Below are 27,415 nucleotides of genomic sequence, written 5' to 3'. Positions count from 1 at the left end.
TAGATAAGGAAACTTGAGCCTCACAAGTTTCTAGGAATCTGTGAAATGAGATTATATGTAGTCTAAGTATATGCATTACAGTTCTTTGTAGAACAGGTAGAATCTCGTCTTACATTAAACTATGACATCATCTGATCCCTTGTAATTAGACTGTTTAGAGCTACCTCATATTAGTACCTTGTCAATCTGGTAATGTATTAATTCTAATAATTTTACATCTGCCATTTCTCATTTTCACCATTCCCCTATCTATATCAAGACATCTGTGTTTAGCCCCATGTTCAACCAAAGGAGATGAGAAGAAAAATGTGGGGCGGCAAAAAAAAAGAACTATAAGGAGAGAGAAGAGAGCAATTTTTAAGAAAAGGACAAAATATTTAAAAGGAGGATCACAGAAAACTCTGGAGGACATCCTAAATCACTAATATAAATGGAAGTAAATTTTCCCCAAAATAAAGAGGAAACATTCCTTCTTACTCCTTACTAAGCCAAATCTTGCTTAGAAGCTAAGACTGGGTAATCAAGTATTTTATGTACTAATTATATTAATTAGATTTTACATTCATTTGTGTGTAACAGAAGCCTGTCTGTAGTGACTTCACCACACAGGGTGTTGTTTTTTATTCTCCCGGTCAGCAGTTAAGAGCAGCTAGACTGTCTCCACATGTCTTCTCTGCATGTCTTCCAGCAGAAGGTCTTCCCAACTTTTTGTTCCATGAACTAATTTCATTAGCAAGTGCCATTCATCCTAGGGGTCACAAGATGGCTTCTGTAATTCCAGGATTCCATCTGCATTCTAGCCCCCCTCCCCCAAACAAAGGAATGAAGTGACCGGGAGGGAGGGGCCCGTGTGTGTTGGAAAAGCAAAACTTTCCCAGGAGTCCCCAACAGCCTTCTCTTTAGGCTTCATTGGTCATAACTGGGTCACTTGATCAGTCCAGCTGTTACTAATACAAGAGGCTGAGAGAGACGATGTTCAGGTGGGCACATTGTCTCCCTGAAGAGAATCAGGATGATTTCAGGAAAGAAGAAAAAGAAAAGTATTACTTAGTAAGTGTCTGCCACAGCCGTGTTCCAATTTCATTACATTATTTGCCCCACAAGACCCATTGTGGATGAACTTACAGCCTTAGTTTTTCATATGTAAATACATGGTAATCATTTTACCAATCACAGAATAATGAATAAAATATATAATAAAATAAGTATAAGAATAAAGTATATAATATACAAATAAAACATAACATAAATAATAAATATATAATAAAATAAATAAGAATAATAAAACATGCATTACCAAAAAGTAACAGAAGTGAAACATATCCAGTCAAGCTGAATCATATATATTCATCTCTCCTTCATTGGTTGTTGCTTGTGGGGGCATTTCAGAATCACGTTTACCTCCCCTCAACCCCAGAATGAAGCCTGCTCCTTAGCCACCTTGATTTTCATACATGCCTTAGAAGGCAGGTCTACTTTCCCTTCTTTCTGTGCTTTTGCCTGCTTCGCCCTGAGCATCAGTGCCCCAAAGCTGCTTAACCAAGGGGTCTAGGGGTCCTTTTTAGGAGTGTTGGAAAGAAGTCACTTCATCTATAATTTAAAAGAAATCACAAGTAAAGATAGTATAGTATGTGTAATTTAACCCAGTGGCCATAACTCTTAAAATTGTATACATCTTAGTGAAATATTTATACCACACAATCCCGATATGTACTGTATGTGTATCTCACTATGCAAACATATTAGGTATATACTCAAGTATTCAGTTCAGTTCAGTTCAGTCACTCAGTCGTGTCCGACTCTTTGCGACCCCATGAATCGCACCACGCCAGGCCTCCCTGTCCATCACCAACTCCCGGAGTTCACGCAGACTCACGTCCATCAAGTCAGTGATGCCATCCAGCCATCTCATCCTATGTCATCCCCTTCTCCTCCTGCCCCCAATCTCTCCCAGCATCAGAGTCTTTTCCAATGAGTCAACTCTTCACATGAGGTGGCCAAAGTATTGGAGTTTCGAAGTATTATGTACAGACAAAAATAGAACTTCAGATGGGATGAGAAAAAAATTAATATAATTGATATTTTTTTTCCTCAGTGGATTTTCTGCCTCAGTGGAGTGCCGGGTCCTTTCCCACTTTGGAGCGCACTTATTTATCTAGTTATTTGAAGCTGGGAGTTTATATTTAACACTAAATTAGTTCATAATATATATACTATCCATTTACTACTTTATCAGCCTCTAAGTATTTCTCTTCATGTGGCTTAGCCTTCCAGTACCTCTACCCGCAACACTTCTATCTTAAGGACTCCATCTGTGCTGTTTTGGAAGAAATATCTCCCTCCCTTCTAGGCCTGATCCATTGGCCTAGTTCTTATGCTCTTAATCCCAATCTTGTTTACCTGGGCTAACACCTCACTCTGTTCCTTTGTTTTGCACCAACCTCTAATTACTTTGGAGCTGCCTTAAGCATTTTTCTTTTGCCTCTGCATCCTCAGGAAGCCTCTGCTGCTCTCTGTCCCCCGTCTTTCGCTGCCAGTCTTTCCACTGAACTTCAGCTCATTGCATCCTGCATTCTTCCTCCAGTTTGAACTGCATTACTAAGTCAGCTGTTACACATGCTGCTTTTTATTCCTCCCTGCAGTGTTTGACTCACACCTTTTCTCCCCAACCACTCTTTTTCCAGTTCTCTTCTGCAAGTTGTACCACTTCTGTTTTTATTTACATGCAGGTGTCCACTTTATCCTTTTTCTTGTCATATCCTCTTTTCCTGTGTGATCTTATCTACATACAAGGCTTCAGCCCTTCCCCATACATTCTGGTTGCTTCTAAACTCATGTATACTGCCCTGAACTGTTTTCTGATTGATGATTTGTATTTCCAGTTATCTGTTAAATATCTCTTCCTGGGTGACACAGGGGTACTCAAAATATAGCATGATTTAATCCAAGTCATTTTGTTTAATCCTCTAAACTACCCTTCATTGAAGAAAGTCATCCTTCCAGTCATTCACGTTAAATGGTTCAAGGTCTCTTCCTCCCGTCCATCACTGCATCTGTCCCTTTTAACTCTGAAACACCCCTGTCTTCGGCATTTCCTCCCAGGGAAGCAGCCTTGTATAGTCAAGTAAAAATATATAGAGAGAGAGACAGAGAGCTATATGGCAGCAAACATGATATAGCTGACTTTGGAATAGGATAGACCTCGGTTCAAATCTCAGTGCTGCTGTGTTCAGAACTTCATACTAGTTGTGTGACCTTGGGCATATTGTTTAGCTTGTCTTGGTGAATTAGGGATAACAGAAGGTACCTCTTAGGATCACTGTTAGGACGCACTAAAGCAGCACACACAGTCAGTGCTGGAAACCCCTGCTTGGACTGTTGATTCGTCTCCTTGCTGACCTCCCTGGCTTGAGTTCCTCTTGCACACCACCTCATACAGTGCCGGCACAGTCTATAAAATACATAGGCGATTGTTTGTTTATTTTCCTGTGTCAGAAGGCTCTGGTAGTTTCCTTTTTTTTTTTCCCATGATACTTTGAAGCACATTGGTCTGAGTTATGAGAATAAAGTAATCATATACTTTGTCGTACAAATCAGGACATTTCAGATAGTGACAGGAGATATGAACTGAACAAGATCCCAGGACAACTGCCATGGAGAACTAGGCCTGCAGCTGTGTATGCTATTCTCTGCAGAGTGTCCCCAGTCTTTTGACACTCCCTCTGCTCACCATTCCCAAAATATAGATCTAGAATCCATAGAATGTCCCTCTCCCTCCTTTTGGAAGTAAACTTACCTCTGCCTCACTCCTGCAGAGTTAACCAGCCCCTCTTTTTGGACTATGATACTTTCCACATATCTCTAACATTGTACTTATCTTTCTGTTATAAACATAATTGAACTCTTTCTCTGTCACTAAACTTGTGAACTTCAAGGGCCAATTTTACTTGTCTTTAAATCCCCAGACACTCAGAGAGTACGTGAGATCAAGTTTATATTCAGTAAATGTTTATTGAATTAATAAATAAATTGGGTTTATTGATTTGCCTTGGGCAATCCATGTGTGAATAATTCAGAATCATTGTTTTCTTTTTAGTCTAGTCCTTACCTTGTTCCATTAAAGAAAATGGCAGCTTAGAAGATTATAGTATATAATAATAGCATAAAATCGAAGTGGATTTTCTTCTCTTTCCTTATATTTTAATATTTATCCCTACCCCACCGTTCAAGAAAGCGTTTCTCTTAACCTTGTGTTTGCTGGGTTTTGGGGTTTTTTTGCTTGCATAGAAATATTTTTATTTACTCTTTGCTTTTCTTCTCTTTATATATGACATTGTTTTTATTGAAGAATAAGTTCATCCATAACACAGAACTTCAGTGTTCAGCTTGATGAATTTTTATGTGTACCACCAAATCAAAGTTTTGAACATCTAGAGCCCTCCAGAAAGGTCTCCCATTCTTCCCCATAGATACCACCTTTCCTATAGAAGTGACTGCAATTCTGTGTTCTCTATCCATGAGTTAGTTTTGGTATCATACAATATGTATATTCGTTTCTGGCTTCTTTCACTCAAGGTTAGGTCTGTGGAATCATCTTTTATGTGTAACAGTAGGGTTTTTTTTTTTTAATTTTTTGTGTGTGTGTGTGTGTGAAATAAAGTTTTATTAAAGTATAAAGGAGATAGAGAAAGCTTCTGACATAGGCATCAGAAGGGGGTAGAAAGAGTACCCCTTTTTTTAATTCTTATGTAATATCTCACTGACTGTATCACAATTCATTTATCCTTTCTATTATCCATGGGCACTTGGGTTTTTCATTTGGGGCTATTAATAATAAAACTGTGATTAATATTATTGTACAGGTTTTCTTTTTATAGTACATAAACACTTATTAACACTTGGTATTATTTTGTTAGCACACATCTTAACACGGTATGGTCACTCCATTTTATTCTTTATTTAAAAATTGATAGCTTTAAAAAGATATCTTAAACTAAGACTAAAGTGCTCCATTTTGTACACTTTTACTGAAAAGTTGAAGACAAGATGTTCTCTACCAGATAAGCTGCATTAAATGTTCCTCTGGAGCTTCCCTTGTGGCTCAGATGGTAAAGCATCTGCCTACATTGTGGGAGACACAGGTTCGATCCCTGGATCAGGAAGTTCTCCTGGAGAAGGAAATGGCAACCCACTCCAGTACTCTTGCCTGGAAAATCCCATGGACGAAGGAGCCCAGTAGGCCACAGTCCATGGGGTCGCAAAGAGTCAGACACCACTGAGCGACTTCACTTCACTCACTTCATTTCACTTACCTACCAGATAAGTTGCATAGATAATCCGGTAGATAACTTATTTACCCAGATAAGTTGCATTAAGTATTCTCTGGTAATTGCTCCTTACCTATTTTTAAAAGTTCTATGTCAAATGGCATATTTATCATAACTGCAAATAATCGGCTTTCCAGTTGAGATAACAGATGTATTTCTTTGCAAATAGTGATGAGAAATATTTCAAGCCTTTTTAGCTGTGATATTTAAGGCAAACATCTTTATATGCTTTAATTGTACCTGTTTAACTGCATAGTGTTAAGAATGTCTATTTGTTAAGCATTTAGTCAGCTTTAATGTGTTTTTTCTTTAGTACCAAGGATGATTGCTTCAGTGTTAATATTCAGCCTCCTGTTGGAGAACTGCTTTTACCTGTGGCCATGTCAGAGAAAGATTTTAAGAAGGAGCAAGGTGAGAGATCATTACCATTTACTAGAAATTGGCATCCCAGATAAGTGTGCTCATTCTTCTGGCTGAGCTCTAAAATAAATTACCATATGCACACAGCTATTAACAGATGTCAATGTACAGTCTTCCAAGTTTTGCTAATGCTGTGTGTTTATAAAGTAGTCTTAAAGGTATATGTTTGTCTGCATCACTGGCATACTTAAAAATTGATTACTATGTCTTTTAAATAATAAATTCATTCTTAATTAACTTTTCAGTCCTGGGAATTTTGGCTTGTCAACCTAATGATGTATTCATGTGTTTTGTATTAGTGAAAATGTCAGGAATTTGGGACTTAGCAAAGTCCCATCACAGTATGTGTTATGTGTATGTATTTCCTTTCACTATAGGACTGTTTTTTTGTGTTCTGCTAATAGTATTTTTCCCTGTTAGAGTGCCCTGTCCTTCAAAATAAAGTCCTAATTGTAGCATTAAAATATTAAAATATCTCTATTTTCTTTTGATCTTATTCTGTATTAAAGAAATGCTATGCTGTAAGGCTGTATCAGAGCTGAAGCAAATTAAAATAAGCAACAAAAAAGAAAATATTTTGTTTTTTCAGAATTTTGAAATTTCATTTTGCAGAATGAAAGTGTTAATATCTTGGACTTGACCTAGAGTTAAGCATACTTTATTAAAAATAATTTTCTTCTTATATAAATAAGGGGAAACACCTGCCTCATTCTATGTATTTAATTAAGAATAGCATTTATAAAACCAGGACATATTTAAATAGTATAGTCAGCAATTTTTTAAAGTTTATATGAATCCAGGCTATGGTTTTCTTTGGAAGGAGTTATCAAAGATTCCCTTCATCTTGAGGTCATTAATTCATACCTGTCAAGCTTTCATGAAGTACTAGGCGCACACAAATACCTGAGGAGAAGGGCTTGCTTCCTGGCACTGCATCATTATAGTGCCAGAGGTTGGGTGGTTTTACTGTGAACCTTTGCAGTTCAGTGTCCAGAAGACCTATTGTAGAAGAATCTCACAAAGAAACTCAAATAAGACTGTAAATTAATGGTAATCTTTTATTCTTCTGCCTTATTTGTAAGTGATAAAGAGTGACTAAATCCATCTTTGCATTTACTTTTCTTGGAAGTTGGTTATTGCTGTAGAAGAAAGTCCTATCTGTGATTTTATTTTTCTATTGCCAAATTGAATTGATTCTTACATTTGCTATTCTTACCCTTTGCTGGCTAAAGCCTGCCTCTCTGCTTTACACCTGCTCAGCAAACCCAGGTGAGTGGCACACAGGAGCTGAGTAAGCCTTGACACGTTTATTGTGAAGGGGATAGTCCTTTTTCGAAAAGTGCAGCTAAAGTTTCTCTAAAGCAGTAGGTTATTGTATACCTTTTCTCTTCCTCAGCTTTGGTTTAGAATATGTACTTGATACTCGATCAAGTTTTTTTGTGCTCTGTTGTGACTGAGGGATTTCTTCCCTGACTAGCCATACAGAACCGTAATCGCGTGAGAGAGGTGTGCTTGGAGAGCAGCTGTGGTCCTCTGTGGAGCTGTTGCCAAAATTCCTTTTTCTTCTGCCATTTTACTTCTATGGTTGTTGATTATTTGTCTGAATAAATCTGGCAGCTGTTTGCTATGTTTAATAGAGCAGAAAGGCTACTCTGAATAAAGCTATTTGAAAATTTGTTTATATGAAGTATTTGTAAATCCTTGCAAGTCTCTTGGCATTTCTGTATCATTCTTTCTGTCTTCCTGAATTCATTCTTTGATATGGGACTTGATGCTGGCAAATTTACCACAGGTTTAAAGAGTCTTTTCAATAGCATCGTTTTAGTTCTAGATTTCAGCTGCTTTGGTAATAGAGGTCTCAATTCTCAACTTTACACATGTATTTGTTTCTTACATCACTCTAGGAAGAGCTTAGCTTATTTTGCAGAAGATACCTAGAAATGACTCATTAACTGGAAATTCTAAATCAGAATAAAAATCAGTTTCCTCAGATTTTTATCAATGCCGGTAAATTTAAGAAATGTCTATGTGTGTCATTACATGCTAGCTTTAACTGGTTTTTCTACTTTAAATAAAATGAATTTATACACTTAATATCTCATTTCACAGGGCATAGATTTCAAGACTCAAGAAATGTATTAACTGTATTAACTAGGATTTAACTGAAGAAATTATAAACCAGAAAAAGGAATATGGTTCTATTTTTATACTACAGATGTGCATATTTGAAAAATGTGTATAATGTTAATTAAGAATACTTCTGTCAGGTTGTACGTATCAGATTAATATTTTTTAAAGCGAAACGTTTTGTTTCTGGTATATAGCATGATCTGTCCCTTAGCTCAGTTGTTGCGTTTACAGTTCCATGACCAAACGTGCATTTCTGTAAGGTTGGTGGTCCAAGTGCTAAACAAAAGATCGGTTTAGTCTATATTTTGAAGTTATCCAGAGTATTCATATTATGAGCCTTAACCAGAAGGTGTGTTTGTTTCATTATTATGAATTTTGATCCTTGCAGAATTAGTTCATGATCTAGCTGTGGGATGATTTCAGTACTATAAAGTGAGATGTTTTATTTTTAAACATGTAATTTCGTTTCTTGAAGCAGTTTTAATTGTATGAGACCCAAGGAAAGTGGTTATTCCAAATTTCCCTTCTTATTTGCTTTCTTCTTAAGAATTAAATTGGAAGTCTAAAACATTCAGAAAATTTTTTAGATCTTCTTTTCTTATTTTATTTACATTTCAGCAGTCCGTTACAGCTGATTAACCTAAGTGCTGTCCACTGCCTCACCAAAATGTAAATTTTAATGAGGCAGCATATTCTGCAGTCTTGAGAATTTTAAAATATTCTTCCTATTACCTGACGACCTTCATTAGGTATGAGCAGGCTGTATAGTGGTTAAAGAATGTTTTTGTAGAAGAAACTTTTAATGATATCTTGGCATATTTTTCTTTTTCGTTAATTTAAGAATACCTGATATATTTTCATTTAGGAAAAAATCTCTGGTTTAAGAAACCTCGAATGGTTACTTAATTTTATTATGATTTATGCCTCCATCTTATGGGTTCCTAGCTAGCAAGATGCTAATTCTTTAAATGGTCAGACATTTACTATTTTCTGGCCCTTAACCACCACAAGCAATCATATTTGATGCCCCTTAATTAGAGCACCTTTTTTTCTTTCCAGGTTCTTTTTCCACCTCAGCAATCGAGACAATACATTTGCTTACCATGCTGCTCTCCTAAGTGTTCTTTTGCATGTAAATTAATCTTGATTCAGTTTACACTGTCATGCTGAGTGGTACAAATTGCCTATAACAATAAAACAGCATGAGTTAAAAATAAAGGGGGGTGGGAAGGCAGATTGAATGTGTGCCTTACTTGATAGGATGTTACTTTGCTTTATGCCAATACATTAGCTGACGATAATGAATCTTCTGTTCTGAAAAGCATGGTTTAGTTGATTTTTTTAATTTTACTTCAATGGAGCAGTACCTTGTCTCTTACAGACCAAGTTAGACAAACCATTAATGACAAGAGTGTTAAGGTTAAATATGAAGCAATGCATTCACTTCTCTGAGTGCTATCCATCTTTCCATTTACAGGAGCTTGACAAAAGTACTGGCTTTGTACAACATTTCCTTTAATTACATGCTGCGGGAAACAGGCTTTTAACATAAACATAGTTGCATTCATTTATTCAGCAGTTGCTCTTCAATAGAGCTTAATGGAGAAGGTTTAAATCCTAAATGAGTACACACATCTCTCAGCAGTGTTATGTCAGCAGCCACTGTGCTTTCCTTAAAAGCAGTGTTTGACTGCTTGTGTGGTTTGTAAAGCTTTTGCCTAATATTAAAGTTAAACAGTCTAAGACAGAACATGGTGTCCCCGAGTTTGAAAGTGGTTAGTAAAAACTGTTCTTTGTTAAAGCTAAGTAAGTCTTTTTACAGTGTTAGGCTTTAGTGTCTTCATACTACTAATCATAGGGATTTTTTTTTTAATTTCTGTTACATTAGCAATAAATAGCAAAATTAAATAACAAAAATTAAAGGTGGGGGGCCTTTTGAGGATACAAAATCAGCTTTTACCTTTTTATAAATTTTGTCAGCTATTGTACACATATCAGATGTCTCGAAGGATCATCATTTTAGTAGATACTTTTGGATGTCAGTGACTTAACATCACAGAATCAGATAGATGGCATTTAATATTTATAGCTTTTGTTTTTTTTAAACTGGGTACTTAATTTCAGTTTTTGTTCCAAGTATCTCGTGGGTTATTGAATTTGTCCTTTGAACATTTGTACATAAGATTCTGACATTAACAGCATGCCTTGTGTTAATTCTATATGGTTTTTATTCATGATTTTGCTTTGTTCGTGATCTTTTTTAATTATTATTTGAAATGTCTCTGGGATTTAAATTTTTCCAATTTACATTGTTCCCTTTGTTTTCAGACGTTCTTGCTTCAGAAATTTTGATTATTTTTGTCAGTAACCATAGTTCCATTAACTAGGCAAATACTGTTACCACTCAGTGTAGCTTAGATACTTGTCCATTTTTTAGAACCACACAGCTGTTCAGTGACTTCCAGTTACTGTTGAGATAACTTTGATCCATTATATTGAGACAATTCATCATGTAATGCTGCTAGTTATTCCAGAAACACTTTGGTTTGTTCTCAGGCAGCATTTGGCAAGAGAGATCTTTGAATGAAAAGGAAGGGGGAGAGCTCTTAAATAGTGAAAACTTAATAGTTTATGGAGCCCAAATTAATTGAGTATATTTTAAAGGGACTGAAAGTAAAATTTTATCTTTGTGATTCTATGTTTTTATCAATCATAGTATTTAAAATCAGGTTATTAAGAGTGATGTTCAATTGCATTTTTATAGATTTTTCAACACCACTAGGATTTTTTTAAAATTTAATCAGTTGCAGTTCTTTTTAATTTTATGATAAATTATCTTGTAAATTACATTCTGAAGTGGTATTCTGCTTTAGAAAGTTTTTAGATTTTGACTTAGGAATTTTAAATTGTTTAATATAGTTTTCAAAGAGAAATCAGTAAAAGAGAGCCTCCTTCTGCTCTTACAGGCATGCTCTCTGGAATGAATGAAACTTCCACCACGATTATTGCTGCCCCACAGAATTTTGCTTCCTCTGTGATCCTTCAGAAGATAGTAAATGTAGCCAATGTGGGTGTAGTCCCTTCTGGACAAGATAATATACACAGGTATGTTCACTGACCCGTGATGTGGAGGTAACTTGTATACATGTATAAATATTTGATTTTCAATTCATAATTTTCCTTTAAAATATTAAGTCCTAAACGTGTGTGTGTGTGCGCGCACGCACGCTTATTCGTGTCCCACTCTCCACGACCTCGTGGACTGTAGCCCACCAGGCTCCTCTAGCCATGGAGTTTTCCAAGCAAGAAGACCGGAGCGAGTTGCCGTTTCTTCTCCAGGGGATCCTCCCAACCCAGGGATCAAAGCTGTGTCTCTTGTATCTAATGTCTTGGCAGGCGAGTTTTTTACCAGCTGAGCCACTAGGGAATAACATATCTATGCCCCTTCTTTTTTAGGATAATACATTGGGTTTGGATGGGCTTGATGGGATTGTGTTTTGTACAGTCTTTAGTACATGTATATGGACTTGCCTGAAAGATGCAGATAGTGTACCTGCATTTTATAGTAGCTTGGTGATTTGTAAAGGTATTTGTGTGAGATATGGCTGAGAATTTCTTACTTCACTACAGTCGGTGAATTCCAGGAAGAACTGTTTTATAAAGCAGTGGATTTGAACTTTTTTAACTTAAAAGAGGGGAAGTTTGGGTATAGATTTCTTTTTGACAGCAATCCCTTGAGGCTGCTTCCAGTGGCAAGGAACCATTATGGTGTCAAATGCAGCGTCTGTTTCTTACGCCAGGAAGTATCTTCACGCCAGCCATCTAAACTGTGAGGTCCAAGTTATTTGCCCTCAAAGGTAGCAGAAAATGTGATTAGTATGTGCCTTCTTTGTATTTATACGAATGCTAGTGACTTGAAAGTAAAATAATTACTCCTTAAATAAATATGCAGTGATTACTTAGTCCTCTGTCAGCTTAAGGGAATTCATTGCAAACTATCTTTAATTCCTCTGTCATTCTACTGCCAATGCATACTTCCATCATTACATTTAGGAAATAATTTAAAATCAAAGAGAGTGCCTTCAAACCTTTAGAAATTGAATGTATCTTTTTAAATTAATACAGGGGCAAGAGAGGCCCCAAATAAAGATTTCTGTGGGTTATCTGGGTTTTTTAGACTCAACTCTGCCATTATTGGGCTTTATAACTTCTCCTTATGGGCTTTAAGTTCCTCATCTGTTTGGAAATGGATGGCAGGGAAAAGAAGGTGATTGAAATGACATTACGTTATCTGTGGAAGAACGTTGGACTTCACATCAGAAGAGCTGAGTTCAAGTCTTGATCTGCCGTTACAGAGTTGCCTGACTTCACCTGCTCATCATGACAGATTGAAAACTGCATGTAGCAGTCACAAATCAAATTTACCCTGTGCCTTTATTTGTTTTTGAAAGGGAGGTCACTAAGTCAATTGCTTGAGATCTGAGCACCTTCCATCTGAGATCTGATCTGCTTCCCTTTCTTTATGTTAAGCCCTGTCATTCTCACATAAGTTGGGGATAAAATAATAAAATGGATAGAAAGTCTTCTTGTTGGTGAGTGAGTGAAGTCGCTCAGTCGTGTCCAACTCTTTGCGACCCCGTGGACTGTAGCCTACCAGGCTTCTCCGTCCATAGGATTCTCCAGGCAAGAAGACTGGAGTGGATTTCCATTTCCTTCTCCAGGGGATCTTCCCGACCCAGGGATCAAACCTGGGTCTCCCGCATTGGAGGCAGACGCTTTAACTACTGAGCCACCAGGGAGCTATACAAATACAACTTATCTATCAGTGTTATTCAATAGGGGAAAAAATGAACAGAAAGAAGACTTTTCAGTGAAAATTTTTGATTCTATGTCTTCCTTGTTTTGTTTTCTTCTTTGAATTTTTTTTTTTTTTTTTTCTCATTTTCCTGAGTGGTTTTCTATAGCAGAAGTTGTGTTTTACTTATGGATCCTTTGAATTATTGAAATTACTAAAACATCAAAATATTGTACGTCATCTGTAACTTTTAGCTTATGCTTTATGAAATTTTACCTGACTCACCTAGTATCCAGCAGTACTTCAGTCTTAACTTTAATATGTTCTTTCATAATAGACGAAACAACATAGGGTAACCCTTCTTTATGCTGGAACTTCTAATTTTGTTTTGCATCGTATGTGGGTTTTTAACTTTTCTGAAAGCAATGACAGTGTTCCACATTTTTGTTTCTTAGAAGAAAATAGCCAAAATACCTTCTCAAAGCCAACAAATATGAAAACTATTTTCCTTTTGGGAAACAGAGAGACACTTATTAGCACAATTGTATAATTCTTAATTAAAGCATAAAATTTGCCTGTAACTTGTCTTGGTGGTTTAGAAGTGGTTTAATGCCTGTTCAGATGATTAAGTTACAGTCAATTCTCAGTTACCCATACCAGTACAGGGGAGGTACACAATAGGAACCATGTCTCTTCAACTTTGGAATGCAGAAATTGCACTTACACTTTTTAAAAAATAATGTTATGCTTTTATTTTTGGCTGTGCCGGGTCTTCTGTGGTTGTGGCAGGCAGGGGCTACTCTCCAGTTGGGGAGCGCAGGCTCTAGACGCACCGGCTCCGAGTTGCCGCAGGTGGACCCGGTAGTTGCAGCTCCCGGGCTCCGTAGCTGTAGCGCACGGGCTTAGTTTTTCTGCAGCATGTGGGATCTTCCCGGATCAAGAATTAAACCCGCGTCTCCTGCACTGCAGGCAGATTCTTCACCACTGAGCCACCAGGGAAGCCTGCACTTAGACGTCATGGTCCATGGTCCTCATATGCATATACTTCGGCAGTGTGTTGACACTTTTATAATGAAGCCTTATCACAGCAGCCTGGTATTTGGCTCTGTAACTTGATGGGGGAGTCCAAGTTACTACAGAGCCAGAAGAGGATGAAATGGCTGTATCTAATTCAGAACAGGCTGTGCTATCTTGACTTGCCTCAAAAGTCTCATTTTACATTTTGCTTTTTTTTATAGCTAGGTATGGCTATAATAATGTTTTAAATTTTAGAAGGCTTCCAGATAATAAATATCTAGAATTACTTGTGGTCTTCAATAGTAAAAATAACAAAAATTATTATCCTGCAAATGTAACACTTTTGCCACTCTTTTATGCCCAGTAAGTTAAAACCAAAATAAACAATTATTAGTAAAATCTGTACCCATGGCTATCTTCATTTCATTTAAAATGAAATAGCAATTACTGTTCATAATAACAAAAATTGTTTACTACTTTATTAAATTTTATTAATGTTTTTAATGGTAGTGTTCAACAGTGTATTACCCTGTGGGATGAATGAATTTATATATCTAAGTTTATATATTAATTGTCATAATAAAATTGAAATCTCTATGAGATTTTTTAATAACTTCTCTATTCCTCTGTGGTAGTTGCTTTTTTGAATTTATGAAAAATAGGCCCAAAACCATTCTTGTATTTATTAATGATAATAAGTTTAAAATTACTTGAAAAAAAAACAATGTGCATGAAAAGTATTTTGACCATTAGTATTTTAAGAAATTAAATTATTCTTGGCTGGCCTACCTTTTCAGGGTCTTTTATTTCTGAGAGGACTTTTAAATTAACATTAGAATATTCTTTGTGACCATTCAATGAATTAAGTCCTGTTGTCTAGTTTTAGGATCATTTGTTCCTACTACTCTTTACAATTTGAATATTTTTTACATTAAAAACCAAGTTTAAAAATACTTATATAAGAATTAGCTAAGAAAAAAATGAATCTTCATTAATATGCAGAAGTGTGTGATAATATAAAGTAGACATTTTAATTGAATACATAATAGAAAATGGCTCCTAATACATTAGCAGAAAATATCTCCATTAAGGAAAAGTCAATTAAAGGAGCACAAGTTTTATGGAATTCACTTGAAAAACCAGGAGCATTTTAAGTATAGTTAACCACTTTTAAAGATCAGTTGAAAAAGTATAACTACTTTTAGATTATGTGACATTTAGCTTTGATTTTCTAAATGAGCCATAGAATCAGAAACCCAACCAGTATACTATTAGAACACTTAATTTCTATCTTCATTTCCATGGTAGGTACTTACAGATCAAAAAAGTTGCTCTTTGAGAATAAAACCATCTTACTGAGACCTGCAGAGTTATGGTCATTGTGCCAATCTTGCTATTTTCCAAATTACAGTTACCACATGATAGACATCAGAATCAAAAGAATCAAAGCATTTACTAAATATATAGCCAAATGTCTTCATGTCTTGTTTAGATACTCGTAATACAGTGCCATATGAGACACTGAAAGTCTTAAAGCTTATTATTTAAAACAATACTAGTAAAGAATATGGGATTCCCAGGTGGGAATGCAGTGCAATGCAAAAGACACATCTTCAGTCCCTGGGTCAGGAAGATACCCTTGAGAAGGAAATGGCAACCCACTCCAGTATTCTTGCCTGGGAAATCCTATGGACAGAGGAGCCTGGCAGGCTACAGTCCATGGGGTCGCAGAAGAGTCAGACGTGACTGAGCGACTAAACAACAAAATATATACAAAAAGCAGAATGAACCACAGTAAGTCACTATACAAATAGACTGAAAAGTTAAAAGATTATTTTATAAGTTTTAGGGGAGGTTAGAGACACTAGTCTTGGAAATTCTAGGTTTTTCTAGGGCCAGAAAAAAATGTCTTGTTCTCCTCTAAGAAAGAAATTAAATTCAGGGGTTTTGAAGGAGATTCTTATTCAACAGTGTAAAAACTGCCTTTTTTTAAAAGTGCATTTGCCTTAATCACATTGTTTGTCCTCTGATCAACTAAGGTATAATGATCAAAATGCAGAAAGCCGAAAAATCTGTACCTTCAAAATCTCTAAGGTTTTTCTGTATAAAAGAACCAGGTAGGAGTTTTTGTAAAACTCAGATTCCTGGGACCCACACCCAAAAACTCAGACTCAGGGCCACTGGGATAGGGCCCAGGAATCTGCACTTTAGCCAGTACTCCAAGTAGTTGCAGACAGACAGATGTTCCCAAAGTTTGTGGTTAATGACAGCCACATGCTGTATTTTATTTTATTTCATTTTATTTTTTTTACATGCTGTATTTTAAAAAACATTTTTCCTTGTATGTTTCTTTTTCACAGGTTAGTCATTAAGGAATACCAGTAGACAAGATGTTTGATTTAAGCTTTCTTCCTTCTGTCCTATATGCTCCAGCAAGAAAGGAATTAGTTGTTCAGTCACTCATCGTGTCCGAGTCTTTGCAACCCCGTGGTCTGTAGCCCACCAGGCCTCTCTGTCCGTGGGCAAGAATACTGGGGTGGGTTGCTATTTAGGAGCACATTACAGTGGTGGCGATGAAACAGTCTCAGACCATAAGTAGTCTTTCAGCAGTCTCAGCATTTTATATTTTAACCCAGTTTGACATTTTAACCCAGTTCAGGAATTCTGACATTCATATACAGTAATATTGTTAAAAACAATTATCGTACAACCTACTTATTTTGTTATATCATACAACCTACGCATTTTACCCTTTCATGAACAACAGATTGACCTTATAAGGGGAAAATGTGATATTTGAGGGAAAGCAGAAAGCCATGTCTCTGTCATGATTCTATTTTAGTTCTTAATTTATTCAGTAAAACCTTAGAAGAGCTTTCATTGTTAATGTGTATTCAGGAATGTAACATTCCTTTTTACCCCCTATATTTCTTAATCTATGATTTGGATTTTGTTTACTGTGTCACTTTTTTAATTTTCAAATTTTGAACATGTACAACCTGTGAATAATTACAATCCTAATAAAGTAAGTGTTGTTTTACTGTTATTACTTAGGTCCTTAACTATTAGAAAAATATGATGCTGTGAATGGAACTGTGAATCCATGGCAACCTGGCAGCCAACTTTTTAAATTTATCAACACACTTAAAGACCATTTATTGTTTTAGGATCAAAATAATTTTTTTAACATAAAGTAGTTGTAAAGAACAACTTTTTCATTTCTACTCCTTAAACTGTGTATACATGTTTAATGCTTAAGTATTGGCATATACCATTGTTTGTATCCTAAAATATCCATATTGTGTAAGTCCTTAATTCAGTATTTTTTGAAGACCATTGTGACAGATTTTGTTAATGCTGGGGTTACAAACATGAAGGACATAGATAATTTTTGGTGAAGTCTTTGCTGTTTTCCTGGTTTTGGTTCTTAGGTTGGTCAATCTTTAAGTTATTGTTTTTATTTGCTAGTTGTTTTCTTTCTTTTCCCCTGATCAGATCAGATCAGATCAGTCGCTCAGTCGTGTCCGACTCTTTGTGACCCCATGAATTCGCAACACGCCAGGCCTCCCTGTCCCTCACCAACTCCCGGAGTTCACTCAGACTCACGTCCATCGAGTCAGTGATGCCATCCAGCCATCTCATCCTCTGCCGTCCTCTTCTCCTCCTGCCCCCAATCCCTCCCATCATCAGAGTCTTTTCCAATGAGTCAGCTCTTCTCATGAGGTGGCCAAAGTACTGCAGTTTCAGCTTTAGCATCATTCCTTCCAAAGAAATCCCAGGGCTGATCTCCTTCAGAATGGACTGAACCCTAACTATGGAATATTTAAATACCGGGTAATTTTGAAGGCCCATATGGAAAAGAATGGCATTTGTTGTCTTGATGCCCGAATTTTATAAGCCTGGTACTATAGTCACCGAACTTCATCTGTCTGAAAATAAAAGTTTGTACATACAGTTGTTAATAATATGAAGGTGCCAGGCTTCAATCTTACTCCATAACAAGTCAGAGGGAATTCCCTGTGGTCCAGTAGTTAGGGCTTGGTGCTTTCACTGCTGAGGGCCCAGTTTAATCCCTGGTTGGGGATGTAAAGTCCCACAAGCTGAGCAGCATGGCCCCCCCAAAAAAGCAAAAACAAATTGGAATCTCAAACATTACTAAGATTTGTGAAACCTATTTTGTGATCAGAGTTTTTCTCAGTTTGGTGGTTATCCACTAGGGGGCAGCACTGCTTTTTATCTGACTGCTTTGATCTCTGAAGGCTCTGAGCAGCATTTCATTGAAAAACAAATGTGGACCTCAGTTAATTTTTACACGAAAGGCGTATTTGGATATTTCAGAAATAACCAAACTGCAGTTAATTTTTTCTTTAGGATATTCTATATTTAAATTTTATTTAGTTCTACTGTTTGTGAGATAATTTTCTACAATGCAACAGTTTTTCAAATAGGAATATATAAATGTTTTCATGTAAAAATGAAAGAAAGGTATTCTTGATGGTTTTCCTTCTGGCTGACAATTTTGTAAGTACTCAGAGAGAATGGGGTAAGAGTTTATTTGTTTTACTCTCTGGTTTTCTGTTAAGTCCCATCCCACCCCTGCCCCAACAAACAGACAAACCAAAAATGCTCTAGAATAACTGGAGTATTTGGTATCTTTCTTGAGAAAGTGCGCTTAGATTTTTTTAGCTTTCTTGTATAAAGAAAGAGAACACATCATTGACAAGGTAGCGTGGGGAATCATGTTTTATACAAGTTCTAAAGATTAGAATGGAAAATAGAGTCCTAAATTATGATGGCACCTAATTCTTTTGTTTTAACTATTCTCTTCAGAATGTTAAAGGAAACATTACAATATTTCTGGCCTTTTTAAAAAAATAATAGGGAAAAATACATTGCTTCAGATAAATTCTCTAAACTTGAATCACATGTAAATTTTTTCTCAATACAGATTCAATAGTGTAATGGGCTTAACTTTTACATTTTTAGAGTCAACAAAATAGGATTTTTTACAACATACAAACTCTCTGCCTTTTAAAAATGTTATCCTATATTAACTCAAAATTATAGGGATTTATCATTTAAATCATTTAGAAAATAATACTACAAATCAACATGCTTTGGTGTTTGATGTTAGGAACCTTATTCAAACCAGCATTTCTTACATATAATTATGGTGCGACTTCATTACACATTTGTCAACTTTGGACTAATTATTTTTATACAGCTCGGGCAGGGCACTCATCCTGTGGTCGTCTTTCTTACTAATAGGATTCTGTCTGCTTCAGCAGGCAGTAATTGAAGGCTTCGTGTACAGAGTAGGAAAAAAAAAGTTTTAGCCTGAGTGGGCCATTGTCACAGCTTCTGGTAACCAGTAGAACAGAAAACACAAGAAAATTGAACTCAGAATAGAAAAATCAGAAACCAGGAAGACTATCCAAGAGAAGAAAAAGCATGTCTTAGAGCTGTTGCATTAAGTGTAGCAAATATGATTCTGCATAAAAAAATTTTATGTTTATGAATACCCTGCGGATGGATGCAGCCTCTCAGATAACTATTTTAAAATTCACGTTCTATTAACATTTAAGTTATTAAAAACAACTGAGTTGCAGGGTTCTTTTTCATTCCAACAAAGAGCATTTAAGGTCCATAGCCATTTTCTCACAAATCTCACAAATCTAAAAAGCATACGGTTTAAGTACATGAAGGAATAAGTTCGTGCATTGTAGAAAATATATTTGTTCAAATGTGTTGTTATTTGACCTGTTCTCATAATAGTTATAAATTTTCTCAATAGTTACAAATTAGCGTCTTTAGAAGAGTAGTTCATACTTTCATTTAGGTTTGGCAACCAGCTTATTTTGTCTTTTTCTTTAAATCTTAGGAATTTTAAAAAATTTATTTATTTGAATTGGAGGCTAATTACTTTACAACATTTGTAGTGGGTTTTGCCATACCTTAGGAATTCTTCTAGACTTCAAAAATTAAATGTCAGTTTCTAGAGATAATAAACAAAAAGACATTTAATAAGATGAAATACAAATATATCCATACAGTTTTACCCTCTCGGTGGTTAGAATGAAAATGAAAACTTAAGACAAATACCAAATGGTATTCTTTTAATAGTGTGGAGCCCATCATACATAGGCAGTGCATCTCTAACTGTCATCCACGTATTTGTTCTCATTTGTGGTGTTACTGGTGTTCGAGGTGGGTTGGTCTCCAGTTCTCCCTCCTTACATGACAGCTCCATTCAGGGTTTTGTATTTTTCATTGCTGGTGTCTCTTTTGAAGGAGTCGGGGCTAGGAGAATATTTATTTCTTTTTTTAACCTTTAAAGACAAATTTAAAATATGTCATGATGGAGCATCAAATCAAGATGCTCTGAATTACAGAACACTACACATCAGATGCACAAGTTTTGAAGAGAAAAATCTTTCTTCTTAAAGTTGCAGAACAATAATAGATTATATGCATAAAAGGTAAATCAGAAAAGCCTTAATTTATCTGTTGACAGATAAAAAACAAATACTCAGAGGGCATTTTGCATATATTAGAATTGTGTCATCTCAAATCAGAAAGCTTGGGTTCAAATTCCCGCTCAGCCATTCACTAGCCAGGTAGGTGTTTGAGCAAGTTTCTCCACTTCTCTGGGCCTCGGTTTCCTCTTCTGTGAATTGATCTGACTCATAGAATCAAGAGAAATAATGCAAGTGAGGTACTTAGCACTCACTGCACACAGCACTTAATAAATGCTGCTGTCATCACTACCATGATCAGAAACTTCACAGCTCTTCTGAAAAACACTTTACCACAGTGTGATCTTAGTTTGAGGCAAGTTCAAAGGTTCTGATGTCAGTCATTAAATTTAGTATACAAGTATTTGACGCAAGCTGTCTTCAGTGTTTATTACACCCCCAAGCTAGCTATTTGTTATTTACTAATTAGTACTCTTTGCATAACTATCTTTTAAATATACATTAAAGCATAGCCTGTTTGGGAGTTAAGTGATTAATAAATTGGGGGTGGGGGTGGGTGGTGACTTCTGCTTTCCATGGACCAAAAGAAACCAATTGTAATCATGCTGTGTTTCCATTAAATACATCCTTTTTGAACTGTGAAATGAGAATGTCAGAACATCTGATCTTCTGGTCCTCTGCTTTAAAACATTGTTTCCACCATTTGTGCCCATTAGAACATAGAGAACTAGTTAAAAGACAGTAGCTTTCACACCAGCTAACAGATTTGCTAGGATGATTTGCTTAACGTGTTTCCACTGCAGTGTAAGCAAATACCTCTTTTCTTCTACATTCGTATTCTTTACAATATTGATAATTTTGCGGTAATAAATATTTTAAGAACATGTACAAGACTGTAGCCATGGGGTCCCAGAGAGTTGGGCAGGACTTGGTAACTGGACAACAGCAGGACAGTAGTTTTCATCTCTGTAAACATACTGACATCAGAGTTGACAGTTGTCTCTGCTGAGTTTGTGTTTTTGTAACATCAAACTTAAGTTTTAGTTGAAAAGAGAGAAAAGGTGCTTTGGGGCTGTGCAGCGCTGGCAGTCAGATAGCAGCACTTTTGCCTTCCTGTTCGGAATGCGTGACGCAGTCTTCTTCTGCATGGTCCCAAGGCGTAAGTGTTAAGTAAATAGAGACTACTAAGACTGCCGTTGACATAATGATAACCTGTCAGAAACAGGGACCTCTGCCGAAATATTTGTTGAATGACAATTTGGTGATGACCACATCTGTGGGGAAAGTTGCACAAAGGGGTGAGACAATAGAGCCACCTAGAGTCTGTCATCTGGTGACACGGCTTTAACAGAAATACAGAAATAGGGTTCTCCTGGGAAGCAGAAGAACCTCGAAAATTGGGACAAAAGGAATGCAGAAAGCTGCAGAACGTGATAGAAAAGAGAGGTCATTTGAGGGCAGGTGATCTTGTGTTCTCTCAAAGGTGCAGATGGCCTAGAGCCTATTACAGAGAGTGAAGTGAGTCAGAAAGAGAAATATAAATATCGTATATTAACACATGTATGTGGACTCTAGAAAGATGGTACTGATGAATTTATTTGCAGGGCAGCAATGGAGAAACAGAGAGAACAGACCTATGGACATGGGGGCAGGGAAGGAGGGAGCGGGTGAGATGTATGGAGAGAGTGGCGTGGAAATTTACATTACCATATGTAAAATAGCTAGCCAGTGGGAATTTGCTGTAGATCAGGGAACTCAAACAGGAGCTCTGTGACAATCTAGAAGGGTGGGATGGGGAGGGAGGTTCAGGAGGGAGGGGACATGGGTGTACCTATGATGATTCTTGTTGATGTCTGGCAGAAAACCACAAAATTCTGTAAAGCCATTATCCTTCAATTAAAAAAATAAAATGGCACCAAAAAAAAAAAGTGCAGCTGAGGTGCCCGTTTCCGAATCTCTTGTATGGGCATCTAAAGAGCAGATGGGTGTATATGTTCAAAGCTTTTATGAAACCTCTATGATTTCTGTTCCTAAACTGCTTGCTTAACAGTTGCTTCTCTCAGTGGAAAAACTGCTCCATCAGATTCTTTGCAAGTCTTCAGCATCTTTGGAGAGAGTACACAAATACATCTACCACCCATTAGCTAATTGTTTTTTTTTTTTTTTTTAGCTAACATTTTAAAACATGGCTTAAAAATGTTGAAAAGATTTTCAACTTAGTAAAATTAGCATATTTGTTTTGCTTTTGATGCATTTTTATAATTATTGTTGGAAAACTGATCTTCATGATTCTATTGAGGCCAAAAATGGCTTATTAGGTACTCCCCCCACACACACACAAAAAAAAAGATAAAGAAAAAAAAGAATCTAATATATTATGAGCTCTTGGTGTCATTAAAAAAAAAAAAAAACTCAAAAAAGAAATTACTTTCCATTTAAAGAGAATCTGCTTCCTGCTTAAGTGGCTAATATTTTAATTAAGTCGGGAGTGAAGTTTTTCTGAGTGTCTCCTGATAAACTCCCTCTTTTATGTTGATGGTAATTAAACAGATCCCTGAGGAGGCTGTGGGCTCGGTGCGAGGCCCGTGCTAATTGTCAGACAGGAGACACTGACCAGTTGGCTTGCTCTTGAATGGCCCGCAGCGTGCTGTCAGCGCTGCGGTCTGATTTTCTGTATTGTGAGCTGTTGTCAGGGCTAACTGGGTGCCATTGTGGCTGGAGATGTCGCGCAAATTGAGGCAGATGGCTCAGGTTCAGACACGTGTCCCACCGAAAGGGGAAAGGGGATTGGCCCTGCAAAGTGGGGTCACAGCAGGTCACAGACCTGCTCCACACTTGTTAGTGTTTTCAAAAGCTCATGTGCAGCAACTTTGTTTTTCTCCAGTCATCCCTGCAGTCAAACCCTCCTCACCCCCCTCAGAAACTGTGGAACACGCTCCATGTAGAAAACGGGGGCCTGGGAGGGGACCGTCCTCTTCCCGTGTCTGGGGCTCAACTGTGCAGGCAGAGTCAATGAGCAGGATTGACAGAGCTTCACTGCGTCTCCAACGACTCTGCAGTCAATTGCAGTGCTTAAAAGGCTAGTTTTGCTTTTAATTCCACGTAATTAGTAGGTTCTTCATGTCTTGGAATTTAGTAGTGTGAGCCTTAGACCTCAAGTTTGCTCTTTCCTATTCTAAAGCAGAAAGAAGATCTAATGTTCAGAACATTAAAAAAAAATACAGACAGAGGGGGTGTAGTGTTACACTTGGCTGTCACGTGATTTTCTTCCATGTCCTCAACGTATTTTAACATGTATGAATTCATTGAAACTTAGTAAGAGTTCGATAATGCACATAAAATTATCTAATTTCTTGCATAATCATTTTCAGATATGAGGAATTAAAATTTCAAGCTCTTTGAGAAAGATAAACCTTTTCTTAACATGTTTTAAAGATGAAAATAGAACAGTTTATTTTAAATGGTCCAATGGCTGGTGAAATGTTATATATTAAATGAGTAAATGATTCTCAAATATGTAGTAATCAAGAGTTATTCACATGCATCTATTGTTCAAACTAATAAGTAAAATAGAACTCCCTTTTCTGTTCTGTTCCCAAGATACTGAAATTATCTGCTTGTGGTAAGCATGTGCTGGGCAATTTATTGATTTTTCGGGATAATGCTTGTCTTTGGGTTTTGGGCAGTAGGGAACCTGTAATAAATTATTGAGAAAAAAGTTATTTTAAACCTATTTGAATATATGCTGTCTCCTTTTTTCCTCCTCATGATAAAAGGTCTCTGGTGTTTTGTTTTTTTTTTTCCTTTCAGGTTTGCAGCTAAAACTGTGCACAGTGGGTCATTGATGCTAGTCACAGTGGAACTGAAGGAAGGCTCTACAGCGCAGCTTATCATAAACACTGAGAAGACTGTGATTGGTTCTGTTCTGCTGCGAGAGCTGAAGCCTGTCCTGTCCCAGGGGTAACCTGCTTACATCTGGACTTCAGAATCTGGCACACAACAAAAGTGCCTGGCATCCACTGCTGCTGCCTTTCATTTATAATAATAGCCCTTCCATCTGGCAGTGGGGGAAGAAGACACTCTTGACATTCTTGTCTCCTGCTTTAGAATGCTGGTGTGTATCTATCGTGAATGCAATACTTTCCCCCTTTTCGCTTTGCTAACCAAAGAACATACATTTTGCTGTCAGTTATCTCAACTCCTAAATCCATTTGGCATTTTCTCTGTCCTGCTACTTCTTCTGGCCCTCGCGGCTCCCTTCCCTGGTTCAACAATGATGGACATGAACTGGATACTTTGAGTTCACTGGAGATCATCTTCCTTTCCGCAGTAAGCAAAAATTAGCCTAGAAATAGTAGACATGATCTCTCAGCTTGGTCTATGAAAAATGGGGTAGTGTACTTCTTAGAATTAAATTCAGAAACAACAATTTATCTGCAAAATTTTGTTCTATGAATTTCCTGGTATTGTAATTGGTTATTGACAACCGTCATCATGAAATTATCTCTGAATCATAAGATAAATAAACTAGCACCTGAATAACATTCGTCTTTGCATTCTTAATGAGAAATCATTTATAATCCTGAAGTTCATATGCTATGGTTTCTTTAAATGTTTTGAGTGTTATATTATGTAGAGAAACAATGGAGTGTAGTTGGTGAAAGAAAAACCACTTTCGAACCACGTGGGTTTTCTACTTATGTTAGAGTTAACTCTAAGAAAAAAGCTGATATATTTAATAACAAAAGCAAAAGCCTTCATGTCTTCTTATACACAATTTTGATCTTAGTAAAGATCTGATTGCAGATCTTCATGGTTGTAAAGGCCTATTACAACTACTGAAGAGACTGTTAGAATTTCAGTGTTCCTTTACAGATGTTGATGCCCAGCTCTGATGGACTGACATGCCTTTGGAAGCTAACTAGTGTAAACTAAATGATAGAAAGCTTAAAAAACTAGTTATCTGATCAACCTTTTACCACTTTTCCCTGAAGTGTTTTTTGGGGTTTTTTGTTTGTTTAGTTTTACTAACTTAGGCAAGTTACTGTTTTAATAATAATTTTGTAAAAGGTTGTTCTGTTATCAGAAAACTTTCCTAATACTTTCAAAGCCAGTTGAAATTGTATTTACCAAACTTTGTGATACACGGTAATAAGACTTTAAGACAGGTCCTTTTATATGGAGCCACATTAGTGATTTTTTGAAAGTAAAAAGAGAAGGTACATTGATTGAAACATTATAGAACATATATAAAGAGGAAAGAAAAACAGAAACATTCTTGAGACATTCAGGCTGTGAAAAAATTATTTAGATTTTTAAGGTTGTGAGTGTTACATGTTCCTGCTCCTGAAATGCAGCAGTTAATCTGGGGGAAGTGTTGCCGCCACGGGACATGCCCTTCCTCACGCTGGAGACGTGTACTGCAACGGACTCGCACCAAGAAGCTCTGTGCCATTGCAGCCCCTTGGCATTTCCATTATTCAGCCTATTTCCTAGGGCTTTACACCTTTGGATTTTTAAGTCAATAACTTTTTAAAACATTATAAAGAATTTGACAGGCCAAGTATTTGTTTTCTGGAAAAAATATATTTGCTTACTGTCATCAAAGCAGAGGGGGAAATGCGTATCATGATGTAGAGAGATTTTTATTTTCCTTATTAGGGCACGCATCTTTGAAAAGAGGTCATGCATTCGTCTGTTTTTTTAAATGAAGGAAATTTCAAAAAATTTTACCTTTGAAGAAGATCACATTTTTTACTTAATTTTTAGATTTAATATGTACATTAATAATGTGTGGTGTGCTAGCAGTTGAAACCGCTTGAACATCAGTAGCTTCTTAACATTTTTTCACATAACTGAAATGAGAAAAATGACCGCGGTCCCAAGTTAAAGATACAGGGAGTTTTTGTTGTTTTTTATACTTTTCTTTGGCACAGTGATTCAGAGTTCCTTTCCTCATATTTCTTTTAACTTTACCATAATCCATGATTATCTTTTAAATTGTTCCATTGAGTCGAGTTAGTCAATGTTGAATTCTTAATTCCAGCTGTATTTTTTCATTTTAATGCCCACTTAATGGGACACTTTATGTACACCAATCTTGAAGAATGGCTCACATACTGTATTTCAGACTGAGCCACATTTTTGGTATCACAATACATTTGCTTTATTATAAGAAAAGGAAAATGTTTTATTCTGAAGAGACTATAACAGTGAACTTTTACCCAGTTAAAATATTAGATACCTGCCCTTCCCAATAACTGTTAGCAAACATTTGAATAACTTTATGTTTATGAAAAGTTTGCGCTCTGTGTTTCTGTGGTTAAACATTTAAATGTTACTATTAGAGAAGACAAGAACCCAGAATGACAAACAACCTAAGGGAGGTTTAAAAAGAAAGAAGTAGGCCCAGCTAAAGGGATGCCTGAGATCTTTGACGGTTTCTGTTCCCTCTCTGTAATCTCTCTGACATTATTGGCAACTTTGTAAAAGGGGGGAAAACTCCTCTTTCACATAATGGGAGGGGAGGAAAAAAGTCCTATGTTACAACTCAAAATTAACAGAGCCTTACTATTTCCTTTCCATCCAAAGACCCTGTGGTGGGAACATAGAAGATGAGCTCTGTTCCCCCCAAGAAATCTACAGTCCAGTTGGCAGTAAATAAAGATGGCAGTGTGACCTTGGCCAAGTTAGTGAGCCCTGGTTTCCTGCCAGGGCTCAGCCTCACTTCCTCCTACTCCCACTCCCAGGTGACTGGCCAGCCCAGGGGCCTGCAGAGCCCGTGTTCTCACCACCGCCCCTTCTCTCCCAAGTGAGAGGAGACCAGTCTCTGAATGCACACTTTGTTCCTCCATCAACTGAAGGTCCATTCATTGAGAGAAAATTATTTTTTGACCATGTCCTTGATTTTTTTTTTTTTAAATCCTTGTCCATCCCTTCCCCACACCTTGCAACTTGGCCAGTTACGTCAGGAAAAGTTTTCAGGATCACTTTTGGTCTCGTCTCAAGATTTTAGAGAAAAAAACCAAGTTTATGATAGTGTTACTGTCTTAGATGAGTGGAAATTGTGTTTACTATAAAAATATGCCCTTAGATGGGCCAGAAGTTCCTTTGAATCTTCACAGACTCCATCTCCTTTCTTTATGTGACTTCCCAGCAAACAGCACTCGAGACAATTACATGAGTGCTTTACTCTGTCCCTGTCGGTAACATTCCTCTTCTTTCCCCCAACTTTTCAACTGTTATGAGTA

General features: G+C 36.7%; 1 protein-coding gene across 2 annotated transcripts in view; it reads left to right on the top strand.

The window, feature by feature from the left end:
* The window catches only part of AP3B1 (adaptor related protein complex 3 subunit beta 1), a 236,805-nt gene extending 212,096 nt beyond the window's left edge, over positions 1-24,709 (top strand). For both annotated transcript variants that reach the window (XM_019968085.2, XM_070796867.1), the window contains 3 exons: positions 5,641-5,738; positions 10,844-10,982; positions 23,976-24,709. In XM_019968085.2, coding sequence (XP_019823644.1) covers positions 5,641-5,738; positions 10,844-10,982; positions 23,976-24,129 — 391 coding nt within the window. In that variant the 3' untranslated portion in view covers positions 24,130-24,709. The remainder of the gene's footprint in view (positions 1-5,640; positions 5,739-10,843; positions 10,983-23,975) is intronic.
* Positions 24,710-27,415: the final 2,706 nt, after the last annotated feature.

This window comes from Bos indicus, chromosome 10, assembly GCF_029378745.1.
Source record: "Bos indicus isolate NIAB-ARS_2022 breed Sahiwal x Tharparkar chromosome 10, NIAB-ARS_B.indTharparkar_mat_pri_1.0, whole genome shotgun sequence".
Lineage (NCBI taxonomy): Eukaryota > Metazoa > Chordata > Mammalia > Artiodactyla > Bovidae > Bos > Bos indicus.
The sequence above is the reverse complement of the archived record's forward strand: the minus strand, read 5'-3'. Positions and strand labels throughout refer to the sequence as shown.